Below are 23,882 nucleotides of genomic sequence, written 5' to 3'. Positions count from 1 at the left end.
ATATGCTCTACGCATAATACTGTGAAGATATTGAGAATGCAGGACACATTTACAGCTAGTATAAGTAGTTTCTGTAAGGAAGCCAACGTCAATGAAGTGACATGAAAATATGGGCATTAAATCTGACGAGACATGAGCGCTGTTTGATTTGGCGCTCATCATCAGCTCGCGTTACGAGTGAGTGCGCTGCATTACATGCAATGAGAGAATAATTGGTCCTAGATAAACATCCATTGTGTTGTTATCCATCACTTGAAAAACTGCTGCATTCTTTTCCAATCAGATCACACACTTGTGTCTCCTACACACACACACACACGTACAGTGCATGGTGTGGAGTTGATCGTCTGACACCTGTTGAGAGAATTGTTAAATCCCTGCAGCGGTGGCGCCAACTTCTTCAAACTACCCATAACTAAATTTCATCAGAGAAGATCACGTACAGACTGATTGATTCTGAAGAGCTCTCGTTGCAGAAGACGAGGCGAACAAACGCCTCCACAGAAATGTGGGACGCAAATGTTCATGCAATATGCACACCCAGTCACCCACCCAGAGCGCTTCCTTTACCAATGCTTGGTAGATGGCACTTGAACACAAATAGACTGAGATTGCAACGCTCCGAGAAGGCTCTTGAAAGCAGATGAGAACAGGCACGTTGGGATTCTGGATGTTTAATCACATCAAGCAGCTTCTCTGCAGTGACATTAGAGATGAGCGTTTTTCGGGAAGCGTTACTTTTGGTTTTCTGATTGGCTAAGGGTTTTGAACTCTTTTGACTCCTATTTTCTTTAATAACTGCCTTTTAACCACAGAGTTCTTGTGTGTGAAGATCGTGCAAAATTAACATCAAAATCTTTGTCCAGAGACGACACTGGCAAAACTAATTCTTATCAATAGGTTTAAAAAGAAACCTCCACCAAGTGCCAAATTATGGATCAGTGATTCTGATCATGGTACCATGATCATTCACACTTTATAGGCTTGTAAGACATTTCTCTGCCCAATAATAACAACACAGTAGGTACACATATATGGGCCCCATTAAAAACAAAAATAGACCTCACCTTGTCTGACCAACTGGCCATTACCCTGGAAAATATTACCCCCACTCCCATCACCAAACTCTCCACTTGCCACAGATCCTACTGTACTGATCCTACTGTGCAACCACACCCTCTCCTCTTGCCTAAACCAGATTGCCCGTCTCAAAACAGTCACAGTCTCCTTCTCCACCTGTGCCCCATGGTACACCCCACAACTCTACTAATTTTCTAACGCTATGCTCAATTTGTAACCAATGTGATAGTCCAAGTACAGTTTCCCACACTTTAGGATTCAAAGCAAAGCTTGGTATGTGGATACAGCACAATAATTCATTGACTTTCTCAGTCTTCTCCTGTTTCCGTCATTTAAAACGTATCTTGGGTTAATTGAAGTCTTCTAATTTGCTGGAGGACTGAATGTAGGCTTGTAATTGTCTGTCACTTTATGTTAAACTTACGATGGACTGGCGACTTGTCAAGCTTTTCCCTCTCCTGTGGCCTGAGGAAGCAGGGAATTACTCCAGCAATCCTAACCCTCATTAGAAAGGGAAGGAAGTAAGGATAGAAAGACTAAAGGATATCGCGTATCAATCTCTCAGACATTAAATACTGTAATACATTGATTTAAGTTGAGCTGTTTTCCAATGTCAGGGTGAGCATTTAAGAAAGCATTGGCTGATAAATGCATTTGTAAGCTCCAGCCTTGTCTTTTATCAGCAGCCTGTGAGTGTGGGGATGTGTGTGTGAGATAGCACAGTGCTCAATAGAAGGGTTTGGGGACAGCTTGGGAGATAGCAGCTATAAATCTACTAGTGTTTCACACAAACACAAGACCATATTTACCTTTTTGAGTCTGATGAGAACCTTCCTGCTGATATACCGATCCATTTAGCTGTTTCACATAAAATGTGACTGAAGACAGAAACCGATTAACGGCTACACTTTTTGGCTTTCTTTTTTTTTTAAACTCGGAAGCAATCGTTTGCCCAAACAACAAATTATTATCTGTAGTGTTTTTCTTGTATGTGCAATGCATTTTATGAGTTATCATACCGCTGGGCTCAATTACTAATAAGCAACTGCACAATATGAGCCACTTTTGGCTTTTTCTCCTATAAGGGACAGCATGTGTGAGTGAATTCTGTAGTGTGGCTTGTTTAGGGGAAGGTCTGGGTTAAGACGCACTCAGTATTCCTTCTAACTATGCTTTTCTGAGAAGTAGCGAAAGCAGCTACTACTAAAACGAGTATTTTAATAGAAAATGAGCTATATATATATATATATATATATATATATATATCTCGATATAGGCGATATTGTAATTTTCTATATCGCCAAAATAGAAAACTTGATATATCTTGAATCTCGACATATTTCAGATAAAAACATAGTATAGGCCTCATAGATAGATAAATTTAAATTGTTTGGTCGAAAAGAAAAGATGTCAAAGGTTGAAATTTCCAGTTTGTTTTGATCTCCACTCCACGCGCATTGCATTGTGGGATGTGGAGTCCCACAGATTGCTGCATAGAAGTGTTTTTACTTCATGACAAAGACTTCCCAACACATTTCTGGTGTTTTCACTGACTGAAAGTTGTGTCAAAACAATGGCGAATGTATATTTTGGGGTTTACACGGAAAGATCAGAATCTAGCCATAATTGAATGTCTCGTGGAGTGAGGTGATATCACGGGAAATACCGGGAATAACAAACTACTGCAAAAACAATGTCAAGAAAATCACTGACTTCCTTGTCTGGTGAAGAAACACAAGAAATCACTGTCAGATTAAAGGAAAAACACTTCTATGAATCTATCTACAGGACTCCACATCCCACAATGCAATGTGTGAATCTTTTCTAACAATGTCAATAAGTGAAAAACTGTCAACTTTCAAGCAGAAAGGACCTTGGATCTATTGATCTATGAGGTCTACACTATGTCTTTGTCTGATAATAAATGATCGTCCAGAGCAGCTTTATCCATCTCTGAATATTGATGTAAATAGAAATACAAGCTTTAGCTTTTGAACTAATAAATCATTTTAATGTAGAGAGCAGATGGTAGTGAGGGATGTTTTTCAATGTTTGCATGTAGTGAAGTGCATGTTAGATAGAAGAAAGTGAGGAAAGTAAGCCACGAGCAGATGCCATACACCTGTCTGCTCTGGTCTCTGACAGCAGGAGTGTGTCAGTTGGTACGTGGTTCAGGTGCTGGTGAGCGTGGAGCATATGTGACGGTCTTACCGTCCGCATTTCTCTATAATGTCATTAGGATGGAGAGATTAGCGAAATGTGAGAAACGATGAGGGACGCTTCAGTGACAGATAAACACATGGACTAGAATCTAACTGAGTCACCTTAGAGGCTAACAGAGAGCTGCTAACACATCTTTACAGTAAGATTCTCAAAAGGTCTTCCTGATCTCCAAATAAAAAATACCAAATATTTCACAGAAGACTCACTTCATTACTAGTGAGGATGTAGGAGGCATCTCATTTCAACTTTCTTCAAATAATTTCAAACTTTTTCAATGTTATTGCTTGGTTAATGCTTAGCTAATGCTAGGTTAGTGCTAATGTCACTGCTAAGCTAATGCTAATGGTATGCTATTGCTAAAGTTAATGCTAATGCAAGCTAATACTATTGCTAACATTATCTAATGCTAGGTAATGCTAATGCTAAGCTAATGCAGTGCGATGTAGGCCAGCACTCGCATCCTCACTTGCATTTTCTTCAGGAAATGCAAATATTCTAGTTATTATGAGTTTTTTTTTTTTTTTTTACCATGTCTGCATTTGTCGTCTACATGTAGTGCAACCCATTTGCGATGCCAATGCATGTTTTATTCTCACACAAAAAATACACTATTATATTGCACAATTGTGACTTTAAGTAAATTGGTTTTGGAGCGAAGCCAGGGGTGTGGTTGGGATAAACTATACTACGTAATTTTAAATCAACTTACACTCTCCAAAAGGGTCGGCCTGATCTTAAATCATCATGAACCATGTCAAACCTGACTTATCATATTTGAAACCTCACTAAAATGTCCTAAAATCAAATGTAGCAATTGTAAATTTATTTTGTTCATTTCTAAACCGTCATAGTTACTAGAAATATGTTGTTGCTGTCTTTTACTAGTGCCTTAGCAAAAAAACAAGTTTTATAATATATAATATATTGATAAATAAAATCTTCTCGTTTTAAAATAGGTTATACGTCCCATATGAACTGGACAGCTGCATATTTAACACCTCTGCGTGTGAAGACTCTAAGCTTCAGGGTGATAAGGAGTCAAAAAACATAAAAAATGTGATATAAAACCAGTCTGTTTTATGTTTTAAGGAGCGGATCATCTTTTCCAGTCCGACTCCATCCAAGTTTAAAGGTTAAATTCTCAAGCAAGTGGCCAAGGGAACCAGGAATGTTCCTTTTATATTATTCTCAAAGCCAGAACTGAAGCAGCACTGCCAAATGTTTCAATAACACACACTCTTTGGTTTTATAATCTCAGAACTAGTTTTTCTATAAAGAAAAAAAGAACGTAAACACACAATAATGTGACAAATGGAACCATTTGTGTAAAACATGTCTTCCTCCCTCTGCAGCCTGCCACTGCAACCTTCATGCTCGTCGCTGTCGCTTTAACATGGAGCTGTACAAGCTGTCCGGCCGCAGAAGCGGTGGCGTCTGCCTCAACTGTCGTCACAACACAGCAGGACGCCACTGCCATTACTGCAAGGAAGGTTACTACAGAGACATGACCAAGTCCATCTCTCACCGCAGGGCTTGCAGAGGTAAGAAGACTCAACTCCACACCAGGACTCTCCACTTATCCTCAAAATATGGGTCTTCAACGGGTTTTGTTAAAGGGATCCTCCACTGTTTTTTACAAATGTGGCATAAACACTTTGAAATGTACTTAATAGAAGATCTATGTCTATCAAAATGCATTATTTTGCACCATATTTGTTTTATTAACTTTTAAAAATGGAATTACTTTACAATTTGAGAGCCTGTGTTCAGCCATCTTGAAATTACGTGATTGATGACATCACACGGCCCCATTTGCCTCTAAACATCACATTGTTTTCTATTAGAGTGAAGCATTCAGCCTGCTTTTTAGATCATTTAGCAGCTTTTTTGGGCAAAATGACAGTTTGTGCTGCTTTTGGTCGCTCTAAGTAACAATGCTCGGCTGATGCTCTGGTGGCTGAAGTTAACGAATAATCACGGACTGTTAATGGACTCCCACCCAAAAGAACTACTATCATCAGGGTTTGTGTGTCTTCAACAGTCCGTGATTACTCCCTAACTTCAGCTACCAGAGCTGTTTAATGAAAAGTTAAGGCCCCTTAGAAGAACTCTTCTTCTCTGCTTCACTGCCTACAATGAAACAACAGATTTGGAACTGTTGGCCCCTGCGGTCACAGATATTTTTGAATCACAGCAATTTTTATTCTCTTTCAGTGAACAAAAGTGTTACATCTGCATCTTTAATTTTTATTACATCTGTTTAGAGGCAAATGGGGCCATGTGACATCATCAATCACTTAAGGCTCCTCAATTAATCAAAATTTGATTTACAATTTCAAATACCACACCCAACGATTACAAAAATAACATAATTGAGAAAAAACGATAAAAAAAAAAATAATAATATACATATTTTTTTTACATATGTTTTATTCACAAAATAAAATATACCCACACACACATATTATTAATACTAATTTTGAGTTGTTTAATCCACGCACATGCAAGCTCCTCCCCTTCTCCCCGCCCCTCTCAAAGCTAAAGCTAGCCTGCAGGCCAACACGAGGAAAGTTGTTGCTAGTGGTTTTGAAACATGTCAGAAGAAACGCAGCAAAAACACTTGGTTAATAAGCAAGACAAGTTAAATTCCCTTATATGGGAACACTTTGGGTTTGATGATGAAGACCTAGAACAAACACAGTTTACACACATCACGTGCAAGAAGTGTTTTGTTTTGGGCAAAAGTGAACATACTTGATTTTAGTGTTTGAAGGATTTTATTTGTTTAAAGATTATATTTTATTATAGTTTTTTTGTACAAAAAAATAAATGCGTTTTTGGTTGACAAATAATCGTTTGAATAATCATGGTTTCAATTATGACTAAAATAATCGTGATTATTATTTTTTCTATAATCAAGCAGCCGCACGTTATTTCAAGATGGCAGAACACAGGCTCTAAAACTTTTAAAGTAGTCCCATTTTTAAAAATGAATAAAATGTATATGGTGCATAATAATGTATTTTGTTTGGCATAGATCTTCTATTAAGTACATTTCAAAGGTTTTAGGCCACATTTGTGAAAACGGTGGATGATCCCGTTAAGATCAGCTTGTGTTTATGTTGAGGTAATGTTAAAGCTGTTGTTTTATAGCTTTAACAGTGTGGATTTGCAAAGTTAGTGCTTGTTTACAAAGAGTAGAGCACACCGCCCACCTGCCTTGATCTGAGTGAACTGAGCCGTGCTGCTCCTCAGCTATTTCAGCTTCTTTGTGGATCCCAGATGAGACACACACACATACCAAACAGAGCAGAGGTGAGAACAGAGCGATGGAAACAACTCGCTAATCGTCCTTCACTTCTATTCATGCTCACATCCACATGTATAAAAACAACACACACACACAGGTGTGAAGACATATGTCAGGTTTGAGACGAGGCTGCAAAGGATTAACGCAGAGGGAGACAAAAGATGAGCTTTCTCCGTCTTGGAAGAAATGCTGGAAATCCTAAACAAACGGCTGTCACTCAGTCACTACAGCTAAACACACACAGACAAATTAGATGCCTGTGAATCAACAAGAGTACAACCTGTGTGTTGTATTCAGGTTTTCTAAACTATATTCCCAAAGTTCCAACCTGAGTTAGCATCACCTTGATTCCTGCAGCATCGGTCAACTGGACACGATCTGTTTCTGCTTCTGCTTCAGTTTTCTAATGGTAATTCTTTAGGAGTGACCTGTAACTGGCTCCTGACTGACTACAACCAAACACAGGGGTATAAACAATAGCACCACTATCCTTCTTCATCGTGTTCAGCCCTTCGTCATTCTGAAAATAGTCAAAATGAATTACTACTAGTTTGAGAGCTGTGGGAAGCCAGAAAAAGTCTGTGCATGCCATGAAAACCTTCATTGGACTCTTTTGCGAAATGTTACCAAACACTGTTTTCAAGACCAACACATTATTATGTTCTTTTTAAATCCTGTAGCCTGTAGCTGGAGCTTGTCATCACCTAATTTGCTGCATTGTCCGTAGAGGAGAGTTTAAAACTTGTGGAATATTATGGTGAACCACCATCGAACACTGTGTCTTGCACCACTAGCAAAGAAAAATGAGGACTTTCAGCACTAAGCTGCATTTGGCTACCGAGTAAGTTCTGTTGCTTCTCCTTGGCAATCTCGTCTAAACACAGAGAAACAACAATGTTTCCCTCTGCAAATCACAAACACCGTTATGTAATGCAACAGCTTCAACTTCCTGCTTGTACCAATTTCTGTTTTATTTCACTTTAATTTCCATTTCATCGGCTTTCCTTAATTAGTTGGACGTAATTACTGACATTCTTAAAGTTACAAAATCATGACAAAAATGCCCAATAGGGATTGATTCTTTATTCTATATTTGGATCCCCATTAGCTTCCACAAGGTGGTTGCTAGTCTTCCTAGGGTCCATAAAAAGTACAATTTACATTTCAGGACATTTTAAAAAAAAAGTCAAAAATACAATTCATATCTCAAAAATATTCACATTTGTAATGAATTACCAGTTTGTCTTAATATATATTGTATACAGTATTATACACATTACAAAACACAGTACAAACAATAAAAATATTAAACGTGTAGTTTATCTTGATGAGAATTCACTTTAAAAAAAAAAAAAAAAACAGTTTTGTTTTCTTCTTGTTGTAATGATGGTAGTCGGACATGAATTCCAAGCAGCAGCTCCTCTATACAGTAGATAACAGTTCTTTTCATACATTCACTTTTCAGCTTTGGGACAACTAGGTTTCATGATGTTCCTGATTAAATTAAATCGATTAAAATGATTGTGTTTTTCGATGTTTCCGAAATCAAACCGTCCCCTCGAATGAAATTTTGCAAGATTTCGTAGTGTAAGATTTAAAACTATGCTACATATTAGTCAGTTTGTTCATGTCTTCCAAAACACATTGAACCGCACGTTTAAAACGTTGAAAATCTTGTAAAAATGCTCACATAAAAGAAAAGTATGGCATGAGAATCACTCATCTAGCCTTCAGATCATCAAAGCCAGTAAATTAGAGATGGACGATATTATCGGCCAATAAAAATCAGTTTTTCCACCGATATTGATCTATGTGTGCTCTGACAGCTCATCGTTAGTTTAAAGCAGGGGTCTGAGCTACGTCATATTTACTGTATAGTCTGAAGGGCTACCAGTTAGAAAAGCACTTTTTAAATACCACATTTATTTCACTTTAATTAGAGAGTAAGATAATAAGGAAGGCGAGCGGTAACTTGAAAAGGGAGGAAATGTTGAGGTTTCAACATGAAACACTTTATTTCTTTTCTTTTATTCAATTGTTTCATTTTCAAAACATTTTATATAAAATCCACCTTGCATTTTTAAAAATATATCATAACTGTTATGATATATATAAACATTTTTAAAAAGGGACATTTGTCAATTTTTTTCTATTTTTTACATGCACAGACTTTTTTTTCTCATCCATTAATAATAATTTGTGGCACAACTCTTTAAAATACACCAAAAGGGGAATGTAAAAATCTAAAACGAGCAAAACATCAGAAATAAATGAATAAAAAGGCCTAAATTCAAGGTTAATGTTTGACGAGACACAGGAAAGAGTTTAGACGAGCTAAATGAGCTAAGTATAGAAAATTAGGTCTCAAAATCATGGAAAAACAAGCACTTCTCTCTGCTCTGAGATGCTGGGGGCGTGTCAGTTAGAGGCGCTGGAACCACCCTAACCCTATGGGAAAGAGCAGTGTGAAAGTGAAAAACTTAGGAAAAATCCAATCCAATGCTTGGATCGGACCAAACGAGGTGTCAGTGGAAAGGTCTGCTCCGCCCATGTCCGAATATGTGCATTTCTCCCGGGTAGAGTCAGAACTGCGCCCTCTAGAGGCGAAAAACAAAATTGCTAATTTCATTGAAAATGTGGCACCAGCGGACACATTTTATTCCCTCGAGTCTGAATATGTGCTTTGTTTTTGAAAGTTTGGTTTGCTTCAGCATCAGGGTCGGGTTTATGCTGATGAGGGTCACGTTACGTAACACGGCTGTGATTTCTGACCCGCTCATTAAATCCTGAACACATGAATTTGAACCACAGTTTGTGAAGCCTAGCTCTACAATTACATTCTAAATGGTTGAATGGCTTTTTATATGTTTTAATGAATACTTTATGACCTATTTAATGTGTTTAGAAGAAACATTTGTCACAAAGTTTCAGTGAAAATAAACATTTAAAGATGGTAAAACTTTATCCGCAGTGTTTAACTTTACTGCAAACTGCATCTCTCAGATGTATTTATCTTTTTGAGTTTGAATCTTGGAAAGTAAATCAGATATTATATGGAGCTCATTGGTGACTAGAGCTACTGAGGGCTCCTCACATGGTCCATGCGGGCAACATGGTGCCCACGGGCACCGTGTTGTGACCCCTGGTTTAAAGTGTGTCTTTGCTGTCTTGTATTCTGTCGTCTTAAACATTTTCCAACCTGTGTTTAGAGTTTTTTTTTTTTTTTTTTTTTGAAATCACGAGTGTTGAGTTGAGGTCAGAAAAGCAACATCCATCAGTCACTGCACAGTTGTTCCAAGCAGCAGGATCAGTAACATAAAGTGGGTGTTCCCTCATTGCTCTGGGACCAAACCCAAACAGCCTGATTACTTACTCCTCAGGTGACACAACTGGGTGATATGACATCAGTTAAAAATCAACCTTATTTATTGTTCAAATCAGCCAACCATCCAGCTCTGCTGTTGTTGGATGAGGAGAAGCAGCGCAGGACCAGGAGGTCTGTGTTCAGACCCCAGTCTTTCCTCTTCTACCTCATCGCTGAGCTCCACATCGACACAATTCACATGATAGCTTCGAAGGAAGAAAAAAAAGAACCTCCTCTGCTCCAAAGTGCATCTAGATCTCCAGTGGCAATGTGGAATGCCTCATGCTTTATTTCCCAGATTAACAACTTCACCCCTCATCAAGCGCAGTGTAAACACGGCTCTCAGAGAAGCGTGGAGCGCGCCCCATCGGCCGTTTGTGGTTTAAGCCTTTAACCAGACGCCGTGAGTCCACAGAGATGAAGCGAGCACACGGTTCACTGCACCACACCTTCCCACAGCCCCCCAGCAACCATTCAGCTCCTCAGGGCCCTCCAGGGCAGGATGAAATTAATTATTGCTTCCAGTTTGCAGGAACTCCTTTATGGCATAAGCAGATTTCCCTGCTGTAAAGAGTCTAAGAGGAATAAAGCAACAAGTGACATGAACATTAGAGATTAATGTAGTTGATGTATTTGTAATTTACTTCTTTTCATTCTAGATTGATTTGTTAACTATGACTTTAAATGTGTGTTTTTTCCTAACATTAATCCTGTCAACACTTTATCACTTTTTTATACCATTTTATTGTGTGTTTTTATGCTTTTATTTTTAAAGACTAAAGTCGAGCCTTGTGTGGAAAATTTTGTTCTGTATGTGCCTATGGTGTGTATTTATGAATGACAAACTCTATCTATCTATCTCTCTATCTATCGCTCTATCTATCCATCTATCTATCTATCTATCTATATATCTTTGATCCAAAGAAAAAAAATGAAAAAAGGGATTTGTTCCTGTTTCTTTTCTAAATAATGCTTTTAGCCATAGTTTTAAGAATTCAAATTACACTGAATGACTACCTTATTAAGATCGTACACATCCTCAAAAAGCAGACTGTTTTTTTCAAAAGCTGTTGTAAAATACCCCAACTCGTTAAATGTGTTCCACTTGTCCATTATTTAGAAACCCGTCTCAGTCAGTCTTTGCATTAAACTCAATCTGAAGAGCACACAGAGCATCCCATGGACGAAACAAAACCAGCTCTCGCGATGCATGTGTAAGTTTCACAGGCCCTTGAACATTTAAGGTGCTGCATATTAAATTATTTGCTCATGTATTTGCCTCACAAAGCAACCCCGATGAAAAACGTGGGTTGAGAGAGGCACCCTCATTATTTCGACCCTTAATTTAAATAATCTTCCACTTGTATGTTGTATTTTATTTCATATTAACTTATTATATAGTCAGCAGAAAACCAAAAGTGTACCATTTCCATTTGTGTTGCACAGAGTTCCTGAACTATATTTGTTTACTCATGGTTTGACTACAATCACGTTTCTTTGAATTGTCCTTCAATGGCTTTTGTTCTGCAGCAACTCTTTCTTTAAATAATTAAACTTTATTTAAAGCAAAAAAAAAAAACGTTTTGCGTTTTTATTACCGTATTTTTCGGACTATAAGGCGCACCGGTTTGTTGTTTTTGTTATTATTATTATTATTATTATTATTATTATTAAGCGAAACAACAAAATAGTCAGATAAGTCAAACTTTATTCAACTCATTAACAATAATTCTCAATATTGTTCAGGTTTAACACATAAAATATAGAACATTACACTCACTTTTTTAGTTCAGTATGTTGAAGCACAGTACAGTACATATCACTCCATTAGTCGTCTGACTACGGTAGCCCTGAAGCGCCAAAAATCCATCAAGTGATGCAGCTTCATAGTTTACCAAAGTTGGACTAAAACATTTTGACATATCATTTCAAACATAAGGCTCACCTGATTATGAGGCGCAAAATTAAAGGATTTTAAGTGCGCCTTATAGTCCAAAAAATACGGTATTTATTGTATTTTTTTGTTCTCCCTCTTATTGGACTGCAATTCCTTCTTGACTAGATTTGTTTGCTTTCATTCATGATGTGACGCCCCCCCCCCTTTATCAAAGAATTAAATCTGGTAGAGACGGTGAACAGTTATTATTATTTTCATTCTGTTATTGACAAAAAAAAGTGTTTACAGTTTGAGAAAACTTTTCACATTACTGGTTTGAAGTTCGAAAACTGTTGGGACGATCACACATCTGGTTCGTTTTTTACAAACAATCGTTGAGACCAAATGGGTTGGAGATGAACTTTGATTTGATTGGAAGTTTATGCACTTGCTCTGCGTCCCCTTTGCCCCGCCCAACCCCAAACTTTCGACCACTGGAAGAGCCTCTTTGAATACATTCCAGGTAGCCTTTTACATTTTGATAAAAGAGGACAAATCGTTTTTTGTTGTTTTTTTTTTTCAAATAAAACTGTTGAATGTTTTTTTTTTTCAACCATTTTTTTGTCACTACAGTAAATCTGGGAGATTATATGAACACCTGTTTTCCCTTTCTTTTGTAAGCACTGATTGCAGTGTGAAAAGTAAAAATACTTTGTCTTGGCCCACAGCTTGTGATTGCCACCCAGTTGGAGCAGCAGGAAAGACGTGCAACCAGACCACAGGCCAGTGTCCCTGTAAGGACGGAGTGACTGGAATCACCTGCAACCGCTGCGCTAAGGGCTACCAGCAGAGCCGCTCCCCCATCGCTCCTTGCATCAGTAAGTGTTACTATCAATTACAATTTGAATCCTGTAATTGGTGATTAATTACAATTTTAAAAGACACAATTATGAATCTGTTGCTGTTGATCAGTAATTGAGTTTAGATAATTGACTTTGGAATTGTAATTGGCATGAAAATTCTGTAAAATCTGTGAATTATTACTTAATTGAGTGCAAAACTTAGATGATAGATAATATTTTTTAGTGTATTTTTTATTTTGATTTAAGACATGGGTCAAAACTGACCAGTTATTACAAGAAATGCTAATGGAAAGCTAACACAAGAGGATGGTTACAGTAGGTGTTATGGGGTAATTTATTTCATACGTAATTGTGATGAATTGTAATTGAACTTTAGTAATTGAGGACGTAATTGTAATTGGATATCAATGTAATCAGGTGATAAAAAGGGAAAAATGCCAGTCACTGTAATCGTAACTGAATTGTATTTGAACATGGATAATTGAAAATGTAATTGTAACTGAAAAATGTAATTGATCCCAACCATGGCTAGGGCTACTTACATTTTCATGCTTATGCTCATGTTGAGTTGTTATCACATCCCCTTTCACTTATTCTAGATGTTTTTTTAGACATTTTAAATCCAGAGGCTGATCTGTTTTGACAAACACAGCCAAGTTTGCCTTTAAATACAGTTAATACGGCAAGTGTTACAGTGAATCCCCACAATGATGTGTGATGTGTTTATTAGGCATATCAGCCCTGGCAGATTCCTGGCCCTGGGCCATAACAGCCATGCAGCTCTTTACACAGGAGGAGATAGATAGGTCAGTAGTAGCTGCTGGTGAGAGCAGATAAGATGAGTGCAGGGTCCGTGTGAATGTGGACACATCACCATGATCCACTGTGTCCCACACGTTGACATTTCATACAATGTCCGCAGACATGCTATTTGCAAAGTGAGATTCAGGTGACATGTTTGACCACGATTTACACCTGGGAGGCTCTTCAATTTGAACAAACGTCGTGAAAGCGCTGAAGAAAGTTAACGTTTTTGAGTAATTGTGCCGAATACCTGCCAACCAGGCCCTTTGTCACAATCAGAAATGTACAAAAACATTCAAATTTAATCAGTGCTGTCGAGATAAAAAAACAAACAAACTGTGATTTATTACTTATGATCTGTAATCAATTAATTTCATTGACCTCACCTAAAACTTGCTGAGAAAAGAACACGACTTGAGGTATTTTCATTTAAATGAATTACATTATTGCTTTATAAAGTCATTTATTGATTTTAACAGACTTGAACAGATGCAGGTGTAGACATTTACAGTACATTCTGTCAGCCACCTTTAGGGGGAATACTGATGTGTGCTTTTGTCAATCTCCTAATAATAGAAAATACAAATGAAATAAAACATCAGGTCCATATGTTGGGCTATAAAGTTAACACATATTAAACAGTGAGAACACTTTTCTGAGCAATACAGTTATTGAACACTGAATTTATTGCTTTTTCTGTCCTTCAGATAATAATATTTATTCACTGACTTTGTTCATTATGGACTTGTTCATTTTGGTTCTGAATCATTTCATCCGTGCTAGCTGTCCGTGCTAGCTGCTACCTGTTTAGCATTGAGGTGCTAGCTGAGGCTGCAAAAGCTCCAGTGATCCACAAACTTTTTCTTGCACAATTTGCACACAACCATCCGGTGTTTTTATAAGCCAAAATGAACACAAACGAAGCTGAGAAACTCCCTTGTTGTTTTGTAGTCTGTGCATCAGAAATATGGGTATACCAGGAACTCTTGAAATGAAAAAGGTTCTGCGAGGTTTGGGGTGCAAAAAAAAACAAACGATTAACTCAACTGCGTTATTTTTTCCTGTAATTAACCCTTTAAAGTGACAGCCCTATTTTTATTTACAGTAACACACGTTTTTTTTTTCTGTTGCATTCATTAAAACCAGTAAATGTTTGGGGCTTACTAACAAGGAAAAAGTATGAATTGTCACCTTTACGTCATACGCAAATATTCGTAATCCACTGATCCTTTTCTCGGACATGATGCGCTGTAGCCCATTCCTACTGATGTTAAAGGACGAGGCACGGTACACCTCGGACAGTGGACCGGTCTGGGTTTTATTTCGTATCCAATGCAATGTAATGCATTGATCTGTTTGTGTCTGTGTTGCAGAGATCCCTGTCGCATCACCAACTACAAGCTACAACACCTACGAGGAGCCATCAGGTGTGTAACGCAGATTACATTTTACATTGGGTTTTTTTTGTGCACCCTCATTCAGTAATGAGTTTAGGTTATTGTTTGTATTTTATTACAAACCAATGCTATCCATATACATTTGGGGAAAAAAAGTTCATAACTTTTGTAATAGATAAACATTGTATTTAGAAACTCAATCACAATCTAACCAAAGCACATTAAGCTGCTATTGTACTTGTAAATTCTTATTTATTCACATGTATTGTTATAAAGCAGACATATTCCACATGCGGCCCTCTGTGTAATGTTATGCGGCCCCCAAAGTAAATGTACAAAATGACAGAAAAATCTACAAAACAAAAGCAGGAATACATGAAAAAATACTAAGAAGAACATAATACAGTAAAATACAAGAAAAAAACAGAAAATACAAGAAAAAAACAGAAAATCTAATTTAATTGATAAAATAAATCAAGGAAACAGTGCATGTCAATGTAATTGACATCCACTTACTCTAATTGCCTGACATGAATCTTCATTTCCTTTAATTTTCCAAATATGAATATATTTTGAAGTCACATGGGAAAAATAAGTGAAAATATATGTTAGCGGGTCCAATTTACTGTTATTTGTTGTTACATGTAAGTTTCCAGGACAGATGTTTGCTTTTCTTTGTTAAATAAAGATTTATTGTGGGGCGTGTTTTTCCACGCCCCACACACCACGTCACAGTGGTGCTGATGTGAACTCCAGATATGTTGCCAGTGCTCCCAGTGGCCTCGTTGCCCATATTCCCAGCCTGCCCAGCAGCCTCCCCAGGGTTTCACCTCTAATCTGATTACATGCTTCATTTGCACCAGTTTGTATTTCAATCAAGGCTGACCGTGCCAGCAGTGAAGCTTTGCCTGAACACATTATTCCTGTGTCCAGGTCAGCCACTGATATCAGCTGCTGCTACTTCACACAGAATAGTACAGAAACGTGCACGTGGAGCCCACCCATTGTTTGGCTTGTGATTTACGCTAAAACAAGTTCCCAGACAGAATTATATTAAAAAAAAAAAAAAAAGATCAGATAAATATTAGAACAGTGGTTCCCAAACTTTTTACAGTCCCGTACCCCTTCAGACATTTAACCTGAAGCCATGTACCCCCTACCGCTGCACACTTATACATAGCATAATAATGTAATGCATTGTTTTTCAACCTTGGTATTGTGACCCCATGTGTGGTCACCTGGAATTCAAATTCCCCTGAGATGTCTAATAAGTTATTATATTAATTAAAAAAAAGATACTGATTAAAAATGTGTTTTTAAAACCATCTTTAACAACCACATTATTATGGAAGCCCAAAAGAGTTATTAAATAAGTAGAATTAAATAAGTAAAAACAACATTTTAAAATAAATACTATTTTGATAAATAACAGACAAATATATAATATGGCCATTCATTTGTTAAATAAGGTAATATTATTATGAAATATGTTTTATTATTCTTAAATATCTATTTCTACATTCATAGTGTCGTTTTCCACAATGGCCTTTGTTTTTATTTATTTAATTCTGACTCTTTTGGGCTTCCATACATTCTATCCTTTCACTTTCTCAAATATAAATCTAGTTCAAATAAAACGCAGTATACAAATATCTTGTCACTTTGTGCACTAATCCTGGAAACAACAAACATTATCAAAAGCTAATTCCAGAAAGAAAGAAAAAAAGTCTGGAGATGCCAAAAATTTGTGATATTAAAAAAATGGGGTCACCAAAAAAGTTGGGAACCACTGATGTAAGGTCACATACAATGTAGCCCTACAGTGAAATGTGTTTCTGAATTTTACCATATCCTGTTGAGGAGCAATTTATAATATTATTAAAAAAACAAGAATAATAATCTGTAACCGTGGGTTACACAGCGGCTACTGTGTAATTTGTGGCAATGCATGGAGGCTCCTGACTTCTGCTCATTTATATTCTAGTTTCCAATTTTTATTTTTTATTCATGTACCCCCCTATGACAGTAGCAACAAGTCAGTAGAATGAAAATAAGACAAAAAAATCAGATTAGTTGCTGTTAATTTGTAGGATTCACCAATATTTTCTTATCTTACGAGTTCTCTTAAATAAAATAATAATAATAAATAACTAATAAAGCTTTTTCGTCATATACAGTATGTACAGGTACATACACAAAATGTGTTCTCTGCATTTGAGCCGTCAGTCATTCACGAGGAGCAGTGAGCAGCCACAGTGTAGCGCCTGGGGAACAGTTAGGGTTAAAGGGCTTGTTCAACATCCCACAGTGATGGCCCGGGTGAGAATCGAACCAGTGACCCTCCGATTACAAGCCCGCCTCCTTAACCACTATTACTGCCCAAATATTCTGGTTATCGAGAGCACTCGTACTAAGATAAGAGAAAACATCAGAAACTATTCCTGAAAAATGTTTGTCCAAATCACAGTAACACTTCTATATTCAAGAAATATAAAACCCACATAATATAGTCTAACTTGCACACTGTAAACCTGAATAAAGTACCAGAAATTTATTAACTTAAAATTCAAAATTTTAATAATTTTTTGATAACAGTTGAATCAAAGTGTTGTATGAATTTGAAACAACAGGACTTTGTCATTCTTTGCATGTAATTTTAATTCTATTAAGTTGTGTTTTTAAGTTATGCTTACATAAGTTATTAGTTTAAAAAAAGGAAGAACACCAACTTGACATAATTAAGAGAACTTTTTCTATAATTTTGATTATAAACTAGTTAATCTATTTACTTACTTTGAATGTTCGGGTTTACAGTGCGTCGTTATTTATCTCAAAGGAATTTTAACAATTTTTTTTATTTTGTTATTAACCCTTGAAGCATCTTTGTAACCAAAAGTGACATTTTAGGTGTTTTTGTTTGTTTTCCTCTTAATATTCCAGTCATTTTTAAGGTTAGCTGCACAAAAATTTGCCACTCTTGTTTTTTTCATGTTTATTTGCTTAATTCCTGTGAATTGAAAATGTATAGAAAAGGAGATATGCATTATACTGACACTAAGTAACCTTGTGACCACATTTGCCCCATTGACTCCCATTGTAACCACATATTTTTCATAGAGTGAAATCATGACATATCATAATGTTTTTTCAATTAATACCTAATAGATCAAAGCCTCTACCTTCAAAATAAAAGGAAAATATGTTTTAGGTGTAATCATTACACCTGAAACATATTTGACACTGTAATGACTACCAACCAGAGACATTTGCATTAAGTATTGGTACTTTTCTGTAAAGGCCTGGATTTCTTAATCTTGCAAAATATAAAATGTCCTTGTGCCAAAAATAATGCATTAAATTTAATTTCACTGTCAAATAATGACACGGTCTAGGCTGTAAAATTTTCAACAAAAAAATTTCATTTTTTAAAATACTGCATATATTGTGTTTTTCGTGCTAAAAAAAAAGAAGGAGGTTCTCATGATAAAAAGTCAACACAAAATGTGAAAATGATAATAAATGTTATATCTATGGATAGGTCTGAAGTAGTGAGACAGGCCATTTGTGTACACAAGGTGTACAAGTGTATGTACATTTAAAAGAGTGCAAAAGTGACTCATTAACTTATACCTAAATATAAATATAGCATATTTTAGAGATGAGAGAAGAGAACATTACCTCACTAGTGTATTTGATAACTTTACCTTGAGTCTTTTCTACCATGATACAGGTTTTTGTGAGTATAGGGACTCGTCCAATAATCAGTCAGCGTCAGGCCAAAGCGGCGCCGCTGATTTCACTCAGGTTTTTTTTTTTTTTCATGCTTCCTGTCCCGGTGACTGCCAATTCAGATTCAGAGCAGAGTTTGGATTCATGTCAGAAACTCCTAATAGACACCACCCTCCAAATTAAGAGCTGTGTGGACCCCGGAGACCTCCGCAGAGTGAACGCGCCGCTGCCGCAGAGATGCATAAAGGCGGCGTTTGTCCTCGCAGCGGGAGATTGGACCTTAATGAGAGCCGCGGGTGTAATGGCCCCGCTGCAGCGTTTGGGCTAAAGGGCTAATTGGTAACGCCAGCTATCAAAGGAAGGTATGAAAAAGGCTCCTGGGAGCAGCAGGAGATAAAAAGGCCTCCTGCCGTCACCACTTCATTTACATGGAAATCAGCCGCGCTCGATATGAACGCATCAAATTCATTTACTTTCGGATTTCCTCTTTTCTTACTTTTCCCGCCATTGCAGAAAAGCAGCCAGGCATTCCAGCACCGATGTTTTCTCTACATACATGAATTCGATCCTCAACCAATGTACTAAACCTCTCTTTCCCCCCCCCTCTCTCTCTTTCTAGAGAGGGAGGAGAGGGGCGTTTTTTTCTTTCTCCATCATTACCCGGGCAACCTCATTCACATGGAGTATAATAGGGAAGAAAAGGGAAGACTGGACAGAGGGCTGGAAGAAATAATGAAGTTTGTCCATATTCAGGCAAGCTGAAAGGTCCCCTTACTCTCAACTGCCCCCTCCTTTCTTTTCAGACTGCCCAGCCTAGTTTTCCCACCCCCACCTCAGAAAAAAGCACAAGGCTTATTGCTTTAGGAGAGGCTGACGAGGGGGCGGATTGTGGGGGGTACACTTGGAGATAGTCTGGCTCTACTTTGTGCCAGTCAGTGGAAAGTGGAGGGAACAAATGATTTCAATTTTCAGTTTGGCCCCTGGTATCAACATCCTCTTCCTCATTCTAAAGGGTAGCTGGAGCCATGGCAGCAGGACTGAGCGGCCATCGATAAAGTTCTGATGGATCATCCATCATAAGCCCCACCAACCTCACAGAATACATATTTCAATGGAAATAATAGGTTCAGCCTACTTTTATTGTGATGCGTCACTTGATGTATCCCACAAATACACATTATCCGTGCAAAATACAACCTCCTTATTCAATTCATTTGTAGAAAAAAGGGCCATAATTGTTTTTAACATGTCTCAAATAACAGCACATATTGTTTTTTCAATATCAGTGGAAAAACAGGTACTGTTGTCATTCAATATCACATTTTATGGCCAATATTGGCCGATAATGAATAACATTGCCCATCTCTAGGTATAATCCCTCATTCTTAATTCACATTAGGTTTAACAGTACCACTGGTGATTACAGTAGTATACAGTATGCAGATGTGTGAAGAGTACTGATATATCCTACTGAAGTAGAAGTACTGTTACTTGATTTAAATTGTACTCAAGTACAAGTAAAAAGTAGCTCAATTAATACATAGAGTAAAAGTTACTAGTTAATTTCAACCCCTAACGTAGATTTTTGGTAATAAATCTTGCCACGTTTCCCTTACATACAGTAAACATCTCATGTATAAACTTATAAAAGACCAAATCTTGCACAATTAGAACAAATAAAAGGTTTGTCAAATTTTACAATTAAAAAAAAATAATACAGATGAAATAAATTTTAAAATTTTAAAAATATGTTTATGCTCTAAGTGTAGCTAAATGTTTTTGTGCCATGCATTACGTTTAATCTGATTGGTCGGCTATGATGTGATCATTTGAGTGTTGTCTTAGTTTTACAATGTCCGTTGATCATTTTAAAACAAAAAACTACAATTTACTCAGTAACTGTTGGATGTAGAAATGTAACAAATTACCTTTTTTAAAATGTACTTAAGCACAAGTAAAGTTACTGATTTAGAAATATACTTAAAAAGTACAAGTACCCATAAAAGCAACTCAATTACAGTAACAAGAGTACTACAAAAAGTCATTCAACTACATAGTGCTAACAACAAAGGGCAATTGATTATTAATTTACACCAGGTGCAATGTATCACATTTATCAATAAATATAATTGCACCACCAGTGGAATCATAAGACCAAATGTAGGGATGCTTCTCGCCCAACAAATATAGAAGATCCACGATGAGATGTATTGTAACCATTGTATTCTTGGACGTCAGCCTCACAGTATATTGATCTTCCTCTGCCCAGGAGCTGTGGGCTGTAAAAAGAACACACAGCTCATACTGTACTGCTGCAGAGCAAAGTTACTCTGTGATGATGTGGTGAGAATAAGCTGCGAGAGCTCCCAAAACATAAAAAATGTTCATGTTCTCTATATCTTTAATGTATACAGCCATTTGAACCAACAAGAAGCTTTCGTGTGTGGCACTAAATTGGGTGTAAATGCAAGTATTAAGTTGTGATCTACCATGATTGTACACGCAGATGACAATATGCAAAAAAAGTGGGGGAGACAACCTATTTAAATGAGTGTTTTGGGTAACCCTTTACTTGAATAGTCCTTTTATACATAAGGGCTGATATTACGCCCCTACTAACCCTACTTAACCACACTAGAACCCTCCACCTAACCCAGAAAATGCCAACATAGCTCCAAAGGTGTCATAATTTAGCAAACAACACTTAATGTCAGCCTTCATGACACCTCATTAATGCTAGTGACAGATAATGTCAGCCTTATGTATAACACTTCAAGTAAAGTGTTGCTGCATTTTCCACTCGCAGACCTTGATGTGGGAGAGCAAAGTGGCCGCAAGCGCAGAATGAAATATTGGAGGTGTTAGTGTAAAAGACCACTAAACATATTCTTATGTGTGAGTATAGGCACAATATGGTTGGATATCTGTGGGAATGGGAATGCTGTGGGGAAAACAAGAAATACAGCAGATGAAGTCAAGTAAAGATAATAAGAAAAGTGTTGATTGAACAGAAAAGATCTGTTCCATCCGTTAATTTTACTTACGTCTTGTCCTTAAAACAATAACTGCAGTTATTAGTGCATAAAGCAGTAAAAGTTCATCCCCTGCTTGTCAAACATGCTAAATAACTGCACAAGTTCATGAATATTTAGTCCAGGGTTTGATAAATTACATTTATTTGCATCTCCTCCTCCAAATGTTTTGCATGGGCGTCGGACTGGGGGGGGTAAAGGGTACTCAGTACCCAGGACCCAAGGTGGGAGGGCCTTCAGAAGTCTGTTTTATATATATGTACGAAAATGCATTTTAAACAGTTTTAGATTATTTATGTTGGAATAAAAAGGGCCCTTTGTGATAAGCTGTTAAGCACAGTTTTGCACTATATCATATTAATTACATGCACACTCGCGCATTTTAATGCTGGAATGTTCCTTTTGCACTCTTGCCACCTACTTAAGTAGGTGGCCAGAGTGTACCCATGATTCTTATTTTTCTAATATTTACCTTTTATTAACCAGATAAAATTAGCAATATGATTAATATACTTTTACTAGCCGCACAGTAAAAGTATAGGATCCATTAGCAACATTTTCAAGCCCATAGTGATCAATTGGTTGTTTTCATGCATGTTAATACACTTGTGATATACCTTCTTTGTACACGTTTGCTTTATATTTTTTTTATTTTATTATTTAATAAACCACTAAAATTGAGTAGAACAGTACAAGCAATGGATATGGAGTCATTAGGATATTGTGAAGAAAAAAAGAAAGCTTATATATTATTACAAGAAGACTTGTATAGTTTCCAGGCAAAAAAAAAAGTGTACATAACTTACAATGTTGTTTATATTATTTTGAACCGAGCACATGCTCTTCTTTGTCTTTATTATTAGTGATTGAAATGTGACTTTTTCAAAAAGCATGTGTGTTGTAGGCCTGGGTCTTTACTGGAGCTGTAGTATTCATATAGTGGGAGCTGAGTTCAGGCTAATTTTGCGTTGGTCTCCGACTAATTTTCCCCCCGTGACCCTCTTTTGTGCAGGACTGACCTCGTGCAGCCCTCAGAACACGCACAATGCATGCCAGGACACTGACGAGGGAGCAGGCTAGGATGGAAAACACTGACAGGCGTATATTAGGAGTGTGCAGTCAGACATAGGAGTATGTGTAGAAGCTTTAATCACTTTCAAAGTAGCAACTTTAGGGCCCCGGGGGTCAGAAAAGTGTGACGTAAGAGGTCAAATATAACGTGCACTAAGCTGATACTGAGACCCTTTTTTGTGTTCATTGTAAAATAAAAGTTTCTTACTTCTTTACACCTTTTTAAACTTTCAGATTGTGAATCTTACTGTAAAGCCTCAAAGGGGAAGATGAAGATCACCATGAAGAAGTACTGCAAAAAAGACTACGGTGAGTCCCACTCAAGAGAAATGAAGTCAAACTTCTTAATCTGACTTTTTATTTTGTACTGCCTCAGAGGTCTCACCTACTGTAACCTATCAGATTTAACTTTTGATTTTCAGGGAAGTTCAAAAACACGGATCGAAAAGTCTTGTTGAACACAAATATCACACAGCGTTCAAATGACCACTGTATAATTTTAACTTCAAGCTTAGTATGTGATAGTTTTCTTTAAACATATTAATGATCTCCTTTAGTCTCCCATGTCCTGTCAATAATCTCACTCGTGCACAAACCATTGAAGCTGAAGTGGAATCAGTCAGATCGCTCGTCTTGAATCTTATCCAGTGAATAAATGATCTTCCAGAAGGATGAGCTAAAATGAAAGGATCTTTGGATTTCATTCAAAGCTGGTCGGGATGATCATACTTAATAAATCGGAGAATATTTACTTTAAGAAAGATGTAAAAGGCTGAAATTTCCGCTCCAAAATTTGTTTTGATCTCCATAGTATGGTTGCTACCTTCACACTGCAAGCCTTAATGCTCAATTCCGTGTTTTTGCTTAGATCCAATTTTTTGTTTGTCTGTTCTTGTTACTATTCAAAATGTGACCTGTATCAGACTCTAGTGTGAACGGTATGCAGATCCAATCTGAACCACGTGCGCATTGTCGTATTTGTGGAGCCGGAGAATGAATGAGCAGGTGGAGGAGGACAAGGAGAAAGAAAAAGACAGCTAAATAATATTTTTTTGGCTTTTCGTGCTTTTAAACACAGACCATTTATGATATGAACCTTCAAGCTTTGACCCGAACCCGCCAGAGCAAAACCG

The 23,882-nt window shown here is 37.1% G+C and overlaps 1 protein-coding gene across 2 annotated transcripts in view; it reads left to right on the top strand.

Moving 5' to 3' along the window:
• Positions 1 to 23,882, top strand: part of ntn1b (netrin 1b) — a 56,045-nt gene that overhangs the window by 23,698 nt on the left and 8,465 nt on the right. The window contains exons 2-5 of one of the 2 annotated variants that reach the window (XM_028455897.1): positions 4,656 to 4,844; positions 12,582 to 12,731; positions 14,894 to 14,947; positions 22,984 to 23,058. In XM_028455897.1, coding sequence (XP_028311698.1) covers positions 4,656 to 4,844; positions 12,582 to 12,731; positions 14,894 to 14,947; positions 22,984 to 23,058 — 468 coding nt within the window. The remainder of the gene's footprint in view (positions 1 to 4,655; positions 4,845 to 12,581; positions 12,732 to 14,893; positions 14,948 to 22,983; positions 23,059 to 23,882) is intronic. The other variant, XM_028455898.1, reaches the window with a different exon arrangement.

The sequence above is a fragment of the Gouania willdenowi genome, chromosome 8 (genome assembly GCF_900634775.1).
Source record: "Gouania willdenowi chromosome 8, fGouWil2.1, whole genome shotgun sequence".
NCBI classification, from domain to species: Eukaryota; Metazoa; Chordata; class Actinopteri; order Blenniiformes; family Gobiesocidae; genus Gouania; species Gouania willdenowi.
The sequence above is the reverse complement of the archived record's forward strand: the minus strand, read 5'-3'. Positions and strand labels throughout refer to the sequence as shown.